A 14,175-nucleotide genomic window follows, 5' to 3' on the forward strand; every position below is an offset into this window, starting at 1 on the left:
TATTATACGCATTGACAGGTTGTCTTAGTGCACTGCGCATTCGCGATGTATTTCGCTACAGTTTTTCTAGATTTTTTTGGTGAAAGGAAACTCGCACATTGGCATAGTTTCAGGCAGTAAGTGCGGTGCTTTTCGTCTGCTGATGCAGAAGACGACGCGCAGTCTGCTCTGATTGGCTACAGCCCAGCAAGCCAAGTGCAGCACCTGACGTCATAACGTCTGCCCGGCACTACACTCGTCCACACGAGACTACACGACTGTAGGCAAAAAAAGAAAAAAAGAAAGCATTTGTACTAGTATTCTCTAGGTTTACTGACTGTTTATTTTTTGCATACTGAAGGTGTCAGAATCACGTACGCTACGTTGCAATTGACTGAGTTCACAAACTACCATCACATGCAGCCACAAACACTGCGACAAATTTGGCATAGTGTTGCATCTCGCTTGGCAACACTCGCACTGCGCATGCGCGCGGTTTCAGAGAATTTGCTGCGACTGTTGAACTTGTGATATCGGGCGATTCTAAATTGTTTTTGTGTCACCGTGCACTGTGTTGCGGTTACTTGAATGCTTGAAATTGATGCACTCGCGGAATAACGCACTTTATAGCTTATTTTACTTAGTTGTTGTTTCACATTGTGTACCCGTATTGGGTAGCTGCTTAGCCGTGACATCCATGGGGACATACTGTTGTGCACATGTGCAGTAGAGCTCACGATCGAGCTAAACAAAACATTTAATTCTGGACCATACATATAAAGCCAACAGCCTCCCAAAGCGACAATGTTTGGGAACCAGAATCCGTTCGGGACTACCACAGGATTCGGGACGGGTAAGTGTCATTGCCTTGATTCCGCACATCTTTGCACTGCACTCTTCTTTCTTGTATACTTTTCTATCCTTGAATCGGTGCGTCGTGATGCAATCATTTAATCGCACAAGAACTGTTTCTGTGTGCAAATGTTCTTGTGTGGCTTCCTTCTTCTCTTTACAGGGAGTACCTTTGGGTCTACACAGCCAACGCCATTTGGGCAAAGTATGTTGTCAAGCCCGTGTTTCTGCGCTTTAACTTAAGCCCTGCGTACATTTTTTTTTTTTTTTTCACGTTGCATCTTTTTCTAACCGACGAATTGAGCTGCCGACTGCTAGCTTCTGCCTATGTATTGCGACTATTGGGCCTTCTTAATGAGCTACATTCGTTGCCTAAATTTTCGAAGCCGTTGCGCGCATGAGCGAAGGTACACATTTGCGCTAGTTGCTTCCCGGTGGGCCATCTTGAACCTACAGCGCAGTGAGGTTTACCTAGAACGAATGGCCTACCCAGAGTTCTTTTTCAGAATGGGGGTGTGATGGGAGGGGGAAGGCTGCATACTACCACAGAAATTTCGTGGGGGGTGGGGGGGGGGGGGGGGGTGGAGGGGCAAATGGCCATTGTGCCACCTCCTGGATACGCCACTGCCTGGAACCTTTGGTGTGCCTTTAGTACTGCACAGGGTGAGAGAGACAGCTCTCATTGATGCTATGTAATTTGACGGCAGAATGACTGTCAAACTGAACTGTTGTAAACGATAAGAAGGGGAACCGAGGCGCCCAGTTTTCGTTAGTCACAACCACATAAAGCCAAGGAAAGCATAGGGGAAATTACTTCTTCCTTTTAATTGAAATGTAGAAATGAAGTCAATGGAAATGAAAGTGGATGAAAAAACAACTTGCTGCCGGTGGTAGCCAAACTCACATCTTTCACATTTTGCGTGCGATGCTCTACTAACCATCTGTTACCTGGGCTTGGGGATCGACAAAAGTTGACCGAGGAATGTGTCCCAAGTGTGCGGCTCCTGTGAAAATGTCAGATGCTTGACACCTCCTTGGCTGCGCTCTGTAACATGGGTGATCAGACTTAATATCTCAAAAAAGACTAAACTGAAGCCAAAGATACCTGAAAACTACACTCGTTAGGTGATGGACAAGAACATTGCAGAGACATTGCTGCAGTTCCTGCACGATGCAGAGTTACGAGCTTTTATTTGATATTCTTTTATTCCCGATATGCCTTGAGTCGAATCACCCCCCCCCCCCCCCCAAAACAAAAAAATAAAACATAAATACTGTTGTCAGTTTAATTGTTGTCACTTGCGCAATGGCTTCAAAATGTTTGGGCAGGCTTGTATAGAATTGGGTTTTTTGATAAAGTATGTTATAACCTAAGGCAGCAGAGGTCAGATAAATTTTACATCGGTGCTTTGTTTGTGCAGGAGCTATCTGGAGGCCTATGTGCATTGAGCCATGACTTCACGCTGGTAGTGCGAGCCCATTGAAAATGTGTTTTCAAAAAATGATTGCACTAACCCCTGTATTGTAGAACATTCCTCCACTCAACACTTCACTTCGAGTCCTAAAAGTAGATAGCAGTGCAACCCCTCGACTTAAGTGGTCACTGTGCTTGATGATCATCCACGGTAATTCTTGAGCAGTATACCGTCTTCATCAGTCGAGAGCAGTGCTGTGCTCAACTTGGTGGAGAGGAGGAAGAACTTCGAGTTAAGGATTGTTTGAAAATACGGGGATAAGTGTTGCCCGTGAAAATGTGGCTTTCGACCCTCCCATGGAGGGTTCCATTGCTTTATATTCTCTTGACCTGTGCCTTGCAATACTGCAAGTTTCTGTTTCCAAGCTGTACTTGTGCAGTTTCCATAATCGTACTCACTATTTTGGCGTGCGCAAAGTACTGCGTTTTTTTCTGTAAGAATTTTGTCTGTTCTGGATAAGGATCACTGTGAGTGCTTTTTCATGTGCAGTGCTCTATGCCCAGTGCTGCGTAGCATGCAGTACTGTGTAGTGTGCAAAGTAGGGTGACAGAATAAGGGATGTGAATGCTGTGCTTGTGTCTGGCTGCTCCATGTGTACGTTCTTAGAGACCATTTGTCTGGCCACAAGTCTTCCTTAATTTATTTTTTAGCCATTGCCATTCTTGTACCATTACATTATGCAGCATCATGTTGCAGTTGCACTTCTAGTGTAATAGCAAATATAGATACCACAATGGATTCAGAATTATCCTAAGAAAGGACGAACTCTTGTCACCTGCACAATCATGCAAGATCAACTAAGCCAGCAACTAGCCCTACTTAAGCATATAGATTTTATTTTTCAGTGACCAACTGCTTTTTGTTAGTTGATTTAAAGGTATGGTGCTTGGTAGTTTTTAATGTTCAGCTTTGACTGATCATGTGGACTTCAGGGACCGCAAGATCCTGCATAAGGCAAAAATTTATGCTGTCGGGGGCAGTCCATACTAGCTTCACTAAGTGCTCCCAACTCAGTCTGCTTAGCTGTTTTTACAAACCTCTGCGCTCAGTGAACTGTAGGTTTGATCCCTGACCACTGAAGACCCATTATAATGGTGAAGGGTCACTAATTTTAGACATAGCAATGTGCAGCTATATTTAGACCTCTCTGCATTATACTCTCCAGTTTATAACTAAACTTTCCACATGCGTGTAGTCAAGCTCAGTTCATTCTCTTACCGTCAATGCCATTATCACATGGGTCCTGTGGTGTATAGCTATTCCAGTAACTGGGTCGAGCAAATTGGTATGGTTACAGCAGTGGCTACTCAGCATAGGTATATGTCTCTGGTGGTTGAAAACAAGTCCACCGTTGACAGTGACAAGTACGGACAACTGTGTCAAGCGACTGCTGTAGTGACCGAGCAAATTTCAGTTGGTGGCAGATCAGGTAGCTTCTGACCTCGAAGCAAACTACATGCCAGGGCTGGTACTAGTTATGTTCATCACAGGGTTATGGCCACACTTGCCTTGCACATTCACTTGATCAGACAAATGCACATGTTCACATTAAAAAATAGTTTATCTCAGTTTCAGTGCAACGAAACAGTGTTGCAAAAAAAAAAAAAAAAGAGCATCTGTATCCAACCACCTGCATTCTTTAACAGCTACAATAAATAATCCGAGCTTGTTTTTAAATTAGCTATTGACAATTTTTGTTCTGGCTACAGCACTTGTTAATTTGCATTTCGTCGTTGTTTTCTCTTGCTTTTATTCTCAGCTTCGATTTTCACTTTAATCCTAAGCATTTATAGGGCATAAAGTTCCATGTACAATAAATTACTAGAGGGAACTGTGGCGCTAGTGTCTACAGGAGCTCGAAGCAAGGTGGGTCAGCCAGCATGACAATTATGGGAAGTACATGGATTTGCCTAAGCTTCGTCCTTCTGGCTTCAAACAGATGCGTGAGTTCAGCAAAGTACTGTGTAATAAATGAATAAATAAATAAATAAATAAATAAATAAATAAATAAATAAATAAATAAACATTATTAAAATTCTGCAACTGCAGGATTCGCACACAGGACCTCTAGCACAGAAGCCCAATATTGAAACCATTATGGCCCAGACGCATGCATTGACAAGCAGCATAGAACACCCTTATAAATCTCTCATGGGTAAGCCAGCGTGTTGAGATGCTAGGTGCATTACGATTTGGCCACCTAGACAGGCTGAATCGTCGCCGTTAGCGATTGTGCATGTTCGCAGAGTCTTCTGCAACCAGAAAAGTATCTATTGCTCTGAAATTTAGAACAATGAAGGCCGCAACAAAGTGTAATAAACAAAGCCACAGGAACGACTGAATCTACAAGCTCGAAGATTAAACAAATCTATGTAATACCCATAATTACCATGGTGGCTGAATGATTGTAGTGCCAGAGTTCGCTCGCGTAATTATTGTAGGCAACTCTATGTTAAGGGATCCTGAACCACCCCTCAGGCTTGGTGAAAAAAACATAGCCAGCAGATAGCACACACTGCTGTGAACATCTCAGCCAAATTTTGCAGTCGTGTGCAGCATGGGGAGCTCACAAGTGGAGCGCAAAGTAAACACTCTTTTCAAACAAGGCCTTCCTCACTGGTCCCGAAAATGCCGGCAGCTTGTATATGTCGTCACATGCAAGATTCCCATAGATGGCTGCTATTGGTGATAGCTGACATCAAAAAAGAAGGGTGTTTGGATCAGTGTGCTTCTTCCAACAGTTACTGTGTATATTTATTGACACAGTTTAATAAACAGGCTACGCTGAAGTAAGCGGAAATCTGGGTTTCGAAGTTCAATAAGAATTCTGTACTTCCGGCAGAAGCCAACTATCGCCTGCTAACACTCTGGTGCAGCTGCCCGCATAAGAATTAGAGTGTGGCCGCACTGCTTATCGGTGTCACAGCCATTGGGTCTCGCTAATTTTGATTAGTTTTGAACACTCAACTAGCCTCGAACCAGGTGAAACTTAAGGTCGGACCACAGGTATGCTTGCCAGCGCCCGCTCATTCCTGGCTGCTTCTGGCTAGATGCCTCAAAAAACATCACTTTGTAATGAGCTATTGACAGCGCTTTAAAATGTGTAATTTGGATGTGGCATTTATTCATTGGTCAAGCTGGTGCATGACAAAGCCGATCCAGACCACATATTACGGCCAGACTGGAGCACATGAGAGTGAACGCGCACTCCATGCCCTGTCGAGCACAAAGCAAGCGCTGCGCATATGCACTACCGTTCCATGTAGCTGCATCTACTATAACGTAGATACAGCAGCCGTCGCGGGGTGCCGTAACCCGCTGAGGACAGTCACATTTGACGTTTGGCACGTTTTACGCGCTAAAATCGGAAATAATGGCGTCTACTTGAACATTCAAAATAATAGTCCCTTTATTTTTCATCGTGAAGCTGAGGGAGGCTGGGAGAAAAAGCTGAGAAACATCTTAACTAGCTCCGACCTCCCTAAAATTCAAATTTGAACTGTGCACCATGTTCAGTAGGCGGAGCATTGTGGGCATGCCCCGCTCCACTGTAGCCTTTGCAGTGCAAGGCATTGAAGAAAGACTGGGATCACAGGCGATCTTGAATTGCCAATAACTCCGTTTCTGCTTAACGCATTGAAGTACTTTTTTCTGCAAAGTATTTCTGAAATAGTCTATTTTACCTTCAAATGCATTTCTCGACTTCAATAAAAAGCATTTCAGGGCCCCCTTGAAGGTATTACAACAAGTTGAATGGGGCATATAATAATATTCAAGCAAAAATGGATAGGCAGTGGAAGTACACACTTGTGCATACACATGCACATGTGTAATTTAGCCTCTTCTGTGAAGTACTGGTCGTGCAATTGCTCATCACAGATACAGTGCAGGATCCATGACTGTATAATAATAAATTGCAATTGACTTGTACAAACTGTGCTCTACAGCAATGTGACATCATGGAATATGTATGGAAATTCTATGAAGGTACGCAATAGCATACTGTAACACGCACTGGCAAAATGTTGCTTTGTTGCATGTGAAGCAAGGCAGTTAAGATTCTTTTTGAGGCTGCTAAATCTCCAGGCATACTTTTGAGCAGCTGAAACAGGAGAAGAGGCCTGCAAACAAAATGCTGGGAGATTTTGATGTGGTTTTCACATTGGTCCTATCATACTGCATAATTAGCAGCCACATTAATATAATCTTAAGCATGGAAAAGAACCAGGAGGAGAAATTCTGATGTCCCTCCTGACACTTTACTGTACTGTTATTTACAGCCGGCAGTGCTTTTGGGACCTCGGCCTTTGGTGCCACATCAGCGCCCAGCACTAGTGGTGGTGGCCTCTTTGGGAGCACAACTCAACAGACTGGGAGCCTGTTTGGCAGCACAGGCTCTACTTTTGGCCAACCTTCTGCATCAGCCACACCTGGCTTTGGTAAGGCTGTCTGGCATGTTACTGTTGTCTATGTTTGCACGAGTATTACAGGATCACATCATTCTTAAAGTGCAACTTTAGTCTTTCCGTGCTGCAGCAAAGGGGCCGATTTTTGGTAGATCAGTATTTCTATTGGAAGAAATATTAGCTGCAATATTTAGTGTGATAAATCAACTGGTAGTTTAATTGTTTGTGTTTCTGTGAAAGGGGGGGGGGGGGTAAAAGTTTTGAACATTATGTGAAATTTCCAAGACGACTAAACAAAAGCAAATGTGAAAAATAATTTGCAAATGTACTGGAGAGCTGTATAGATAAAGATGCCCTGAAATGTAGAATGCTGTGCACTATGCCAGTGGCCCCATTTTCAGGTTAGGGCGAGCTAAAATCTTTTCGCTCCTTAAAAAATAAGAACTACCGTAAGGGCTAATATTTTTGATGTGATGTGCCTTAATAGCATGGTTAGAACATGAATATGGTGGGTACTCTAATTCACTAAAAGCAGTGATGATAGTGTCTACCATCATCTACATTTTGAGGAGGACTTGTCGTTCGCCGAAATTCGGGGGTCCTGAACCACCCCTTGAGCTTGGTGAAAAAGCAGTCCGCAGATAGCACACCCGGCTATGAACATCTCATCCAAATTTTGCAGTCGTGCATGGCGCATGGAGCTCGCAAGCGGAGTGCAAAGTACCTCTTTCTCAAACGTTATCTTTTCAACAGAAGCCTTCTGGTCACCGTTTGTAGGGCTGCTATATTTTGTCATATAGCAGATTCCCATACGCAGCTACTATTGGCCAATAGCTGACATCAGTCAAGAAGGGTGTTTGAATCAGTGTGCTTCCTTCTACTGGTATTGTGTATATTGATTGACGCAGTTTAATACACAGGCTGAAGTAATGGAAAAGTGGCGTTTCGAACTTCTGTAGGAATTAAGTACTTCTGGAAGTACAACTATCATACCACTAATGCTCGGCCCCGCCCGCCCATGTAGGAATGACACTTTGACCACACTACTTATCAATGTTGTAGCCGTCGGGTCTCACTAATTTATATTAGTTTTGAACACTCAACTAGCCTCGAACCAGGCGAAACTTAAGGTCAGACCACACGTACGCTTGCCAGTGTGCGCTCACTCCGGTCCACTCCTGGCTAGATGCCTTAGCAGACTTCGCTTCGTATAGAGCTGTTGTGCAAAATGCGCAATTTGGGTGTGGCTACTATTTGTGGGTCAACCTGGTGTAGGACAAAGCTGGTCCACACCACATAGCACAGCCAGACTGGAGCACGTGAGTGCGAGTGTGCACTCCAGCCCTGTTGTTCCATAGTTAGCCACTACAGTTGCATGTACGATGAAATCTCAATATAACAAGATTCAGGGAACCGCAGCAAATTATTTGTTATTCTGATAGGTCGTTTTAGTGAAAGCCGCAAGATTAAGCATTCCACTCATCAGTTGCCTCCGTATGAGCTATCCTCGAAAACGTCGCTGTTGGCTCTCGGCCTGCACCATTGCTATTTTCCATAGATTCCGCCGCCACGCACCACTGAAGCACTGTATAATAGGAGCGGCGCGCACAAAAGAGACACTGATGTCGAGAATACCACTGACAAAAAAGGAAGCTCTATGTTGTCTCCAAAGGGTAATGCTTCTTTTTCACATCCCTTGCCATGGACAACATAACTGTCTCACTTGAGGCGGACACGTAAACTATTCCAAAGCGCAAGCACGGGTAAATGACACCATCCAAAAAGTGCGACTGTGTGGCATAGCTGGTATGGCCACAGAAAGAAGCGTGAAAGAAAGAAAAGACGTGCCTTCGTTGCTAGGCGACACTTTTCTGGGCGGAGCATGCGCTTGCAAAAACTGATTTCCCCTCCTGCGTTTTTCTCCTTCGGCGCCATCTCAGGTTTTCTAAACCCATACACCGCGGCGTCTGCTTTGTGCGCCTTGTCTGTTAGCTTGCTCGTCCGGCTGTCGTGAAGGATGCACGGAAGTCTAAGAATTCCCAGATTTCAGAATAATAATTCAACAACAATCTTTATTCTGAAAATTTTGATATTCTGAAGTTTGCAGTACTGAAATATTTTTACTTAGCAGGGGATTTCTGAAAAGTTCGTTAATGAGGTCGTTTTTAGTAACGAGGTTTCGCTGTAGCTGCGTCAGCAGCGTAGCATAGATACCGCGAAGTGCTGCGATGAGTGCGCTCTCTTCTGAGCTCCGGTGGCTTGCTGAGGACAGCAGCAGCGTGCTCTGATTGGTATCTGTGGGTGACGTGGATCAAGGACCAAGCGCCAACATCTGATGAACAGGTTGTCTACTTCCCGAGTTGCACACCCTCGAGGTGTGTCACCATCATGGTTAAAGCTCGTTACATTAGGAATCCTTTCAACACGAGTCTGGAGTGCTGCATCTATCGCTTAGTCGATATGCGTGCTGCCAACGTAGTCGCACGAGCGAACATGAAAATGAAGTCTGTTCAGCTTTCAGAAATTGTGCGATTGTCGTAGAGATAAATGTGAAAGGTAATGTGCTACCCATGTCACTCTATGCGAGAATAGCTGCACATAGCTGTCTAGTACACTGTAGCACAGCAAAGATATGAGACTCCATGAACTCAACCGTAAGCTGAGGGATAGCCTCTGAGTTTGGCGCGTCGCAGGTGCCAAAATCGATAGTAGTGGCGTCTATGTGAACATCCAAAATAAAATTTGAACTCCATGCCCTGTTGAGCATATATCAAGTGCTATGCATATATGCTCTACAGTTGCATGCAGCTGCATCCGCTATGTAGTGTAGATACCACGGCCGCTGCAGGGTGCCGTGACTAGCCCGCTCGCTTTAGCTCGCTGAAAACAACCGCATTTGGCGTTTGCGCGTTGTAAGTGCCAAAATCGGAAATAGGGGCATCTACATGAACATCCAAAATCAAATTTGAACTGTGCGCTGTGTTGATGTTGAGTAGGCAAAGCATTGTGGGCATGTCCCGCTTCGTCGTAGGCTTCGCAGTGCAAGGTATTGAAGAAGGACTGGGAGCACCACGAAGGGGACCACAGGCAATCTTTGATTCTCAATAACTTTGCTTCTGTTGAATGCGTTGGAATACTTCTTGCGACAAATTATTTCTGAAATAGTATGTTTTAATGTCAAATGCGTTTCTCGACTTTTCTCTGTAAAAGGCATGGATGCGCGAACACCTAATAGTAGATTTCAAAGTGAATATCGAATCGAGAAAAAAAAAAAACACTAATATTGAATCGAACATCACATATAAAAAAATTTAACACAATCATTTATGCTTCCAAATTTTTTGTGCAAAAAAACACGATGCTGCACATGCTCAGGAGGCTAATCACATTACTTAACTCTTTAACTGCCACTACCGAGATAACTTGTGAAACCACCCACGAGCACCCCCTGCTACTCCCGAGTATACTCGTGTTGGTTTTTACACTCCCTGCCACTCCCGAGACAACTCGTGCCAAGAAAAAAAAATTGCGTTCATGTCCCGCCATCTATGGAGAGGTCACCTAAACACATAGAACTTGTAAATTAAATTTTAGACAACAGATGGAGCGCACGTGTTTTCACCCACGTCGCTTCGTCTCGGCAGAGCGCAGTAACCATGGTGAGTCAGCACGCCACGTGCATCCGCGCTTTGACGGACGAAGAAATTCAAGAACTGCTGATGAATATCTTTACATGTCCTGTGGAGTATCATGGTGCATTACTAGCATGAAATTTCCACTGAACCAACATGAAAAAATACCCGGCAGGGGGTGAGGAGCAGTAAAAAAAAAAAAAACCAGGCAGTGAAAGGGTTAACAAAAATTTTGCTAGCTACTGAGTAATTTGGGTACCTATGAATCGAGATGTGTAGTATGCTTTACATTATTAAAGGGAACACCAAATTAGTGTGCCAGTACTGATAACAATTCAGTTTGTATACGAAGGTCTGGAAAATATTTTTGATTGATTGATTGTCTGTTAAAAAGAATTTTGTGCTTTCTTACCCCTCTGAAACTAGCTGAAGAAATAGTGAAATTGTCCTAAGTAATGTATCACTGTGGCTTTTGGTTTATTCTGTGCTTAATGGCAATCTTCTATTGCTCAAAGCTTTGCTGTCCAGTTTTCTTCCAGAAAACAGGAGGGTCTTTCCATGTTTATGGCAGGTGGTTTCTGTGGGTTATCATCAGCTCTTTAAGGCCAATCTGAGCGACAGACAGAAGCGGGGAATGGACATCACGTCTTGCGTGGTCATTAGTGCTGCACGGGTCGACCGCGGTCTGCACCAACGGAAAGAGTTCTCAAATCGGAAGCTCACGGCAAGTTCGTGCGACCGCCCCACCCCCCTTTTTTTTCCCTGTACGCATCCATCTGTCAGTGTACTCTCACATGATATTTTCGAACCCGCCATGTAAATCCAAAGCTAGTCTTGTGGTGGGCCGCTCGAAGCTATGAAAAGACTGTTGTGCACCTACGAACAGTGTTTGGAACAAAGAATGGAACAGTGTTTCGCAAAGACGGTGGCCGTGACCAACGGTCATCCTGTGCACTCGCTTTCGTTGGCGAGATGGTTTGTCAGCTTTCTGAGGGTCGTGCAACTGCTGTGAATAGATCTGCATTGATTTGGTATGAAACCGTAACTTCAGTCCCCGCCCCCTTGACGACGTGTCTCCAATTAGGCCTAACGGGCTATACAGTGTGGCCGTGACAAGTTGGCGCTTGGCCATTGTGATAGCGGGCCGCAAATCGTCGTGGAAAGTTTGTCTCTAATCATCCTACAGGTGGCTCATCTGTGATCGGTCGCGAGATCACGCATATTGGTTAGATTGACGGCCGTTGAAGTCGCATTCGGGTCAGCGATTGACCAGCCGGCAACTACCGTGAGCATGCGTGCCAAGTTCGTCCGTGTACTCAAATGTGGTTAAAAAGCTGCAAACTCCGCGAATCTGCGTGCGTGAATGCTGAACTTGCGTATCTGATGCGATCAGCGTGCCTTCTGGTGGCTAATCGGCCGGATTTTTCACACATGCTTTCGTGCTTTCCACAGGCGCTGCTTTTGTTGTTCCCTCAGTTCGCATACCGTAGTAGTTTAGATAAGTCCGGTCGACCTGGTAGAATCTTCTGCCGATAGATATCGCTCGCCATGGGAACGCTGCATGCCTCAAGGTGCCGACCACGGCCGAGTAATTCACTGTGGATACCAATTATTGGAAAAATAAAATACTAGATGTTTGATTCATGAATCAAATTATTTGAGCATTTGCTATTCGATTCTGAGTATCCGCACACCCATAGTAATGATGATGATAATGATGAAATGTATTTATTGAGGGATGGCTCGAAGGCCTATTATGTGGAATAGGAAGGGGAGAGGAGAGGGGAGGGGAGAGGTAATAAAAAGTGGCTCAGGACCCCTGTAATGGTCATGTCAGGCATGTAGTGGCCTTGACACTTGTGGGAGAGGCTCTACTCATTGCCTGTGCAATGCAGCATGTGCCTATGGGCAGAGTACCATTAGGCTGATCATACCTAAACAGTCGCCCAGTGGTGTGTAAACTTGAAGGTAAGGCAGATTGGGGGGATTCATTGCCATGAACTGCACGACAGTACAAGGATAGGGAGCAAAAGGAGTGCAGACTTCCAGCTTGGTTTATTCGCAAAAACAAAGGCCTTGTATATTGAAAATACCAATTACTGCTGAAAGGTACAAATGACAATAATAATAAAAAAAAAACGAAATCAAAACAGTGCGAAACCTGCACTCGTTTTGTTCTTTTTGTAACCCATCTGTCATGCACTTTTCACAGCAACTTCACCCAGATGTGGAATTAATTGATAAAGTACTGCTGATTGCTGAGACTGAGAAATGCCAATGCAGGTTTTGGAGCACCTGCAACTAGCACGTCCATGTTTGGAGCCATGAACCAGCAGCCTGCTGCCAGTACGGGAATTTTTGGCACCCCGTCATCCTCCTTCGGGCAGCCCCGTCCGCAGTTTGGCACCTCCTTCTCAACCACCACTCCTGCCACCGGCACTAGCCTCTTCGGCCAGCCTCAGAGCACAGGCCTGTTTGGCCAGACAGCCTGCGGCTGGAAGCTCTCTTTTTGGATCAACAGGTCAGATGTACATTTCTCACTGTATCTGTATGAATATCGCTTGATTTTATCTTGGAAGTCTTTCTGCAAGCCCTGTGCAAGTAATATTGTCCACAACTGGTGGGGCTCACTTATGATCATGGCCACACTATGTCAAACATGGTCATATAAGCAGTTTGCCTAGGGGTGCGATAATAGTATTTTATGAAACATAATGAGATATGAGCATAGTTGACACCCACATAAGAAAGTTGTAAAAAATTGCCGCTTTGTTGTTACATCGAAATACTATATATTCTTGTGTGAGGGTCACACCCTGTAAATTTGGGCTTAAATATTTCAGATAAAAGTATTTTGTAAATGATCTGTCCATGGGCTGTGAATGGGCCGAGTAATCCTCTTTCCTGAGTGTGCACCTCATCAACCACAGCTGCTGCATAGCATGCACTGGATTATCTCCATGAAATATCAATACAAAGAGCATATTAGTCTCCTCTTCAGTTGTTTTTGCAGTTGATAGCTTGTTGGTGGGGGGTTTGTCGACATAAGCGCTGGCATTGTCACAAAATTCATTTCCTGGCACTTCACGGCTTGTCCCATTGCTCTTTCTGTCTGAAATACTTGTGTAGTGCCTGCCGTAAGTTTGTGGCTTTCACTATAACAACTTTTCAGAATAACAAACCATTTACTGCAGTCCCCTGAAGTTCGTTATATAGAGATTTCACTGTATTTGCCAAGCCGTTTTGCATGTGATGCAGCAGTGACCAGACGCAGGCTCCCCAAGTTGAACTTGCCTAGTACCGCAGCTCTCGTTTGTGCTGCTTTCACAGTGGTTATTGCTTGTGGCGAAATATAAAAATAAAACAGTTAATTCTACCGACCACTGTTTTGTATGAAAAACTTACCGTTAAGCCATGGCGCCGCCATCGGCAGCATGCTCAGGCCGGGAGGTCGGCATAGTGCCATTGTGCCGGCCTTTAGTCTTGCTGTTGTGCAGGTGGACATATGCTCCAGTTGGAAAAACTATTTGTTGGTGACCAGCGTCTGGAAAGTGGCCGACAGCAAGGCATCATGTTTTGTGGTTGTAAGACTACCACCTGAATCCCTTTATCTGTTATTTATTTATTTTAATTTTGATATTCATCGTTCTTGCAATTGCCTTCGGGTTAGACAGCATATACAGTAAAAGCTTGTTAATTTGAAGTACAGTTGACAACTGATAATTCGGACTTCAGAGGGAACGTAAATAAGTCCGAACTATCGAATGTCCGAAAAAACGAATGTGCCCATAAAAAGATAATCTTATTTACGTTTTAATGCCCCTGTGCAAG

General features: G+C 44.4%; 1 protein-coding gene across 1 annotated transcript in view; it reads left to right on the plus strand.

Moving 5' to 3' along the window:
- Positions 1-460: 460 nt before the first annotated feature.
- LOC119449410 (nuclear pore complex protein Nup98-Nup96-like) overlaps positions 461-14,175 on the plus strand; it is a 186,190-nt gene continuing 172,475 nt past the window's right edge. The window contains 5 exon segments of the mRNA XM_037712580.2: positions 461-832; positions 995-1,036; positions 6,587-6,745; positions 12,628-12,833; positions 12,835-12,865. Of these exon segments, the coding sequence (XP_037568508.1) occupies positions 784-832; positions 995-1,036; positions 6,587-6,745; positions 12,628-12,833; positions 12,835-12,865 (487 nt within the window). The 5' untranslated portion in view covers positions 461-783.

This window comes from Dermacentor silvarum, chromosome 4 (genome assembly GCF_013339745.2).
Source record: "Dermacentor silvarum isolate Dsil-2018 chromosome 4, BIME_Dsil_1.4, whole genome shotgun sequence".
NCBI classification, from domain to species: Eukaryota; Metazoa; Arthropoda; class Arachnida; order Ixodida; family Ixodidae; genus Dermacentor; species Dermacentor silvarum.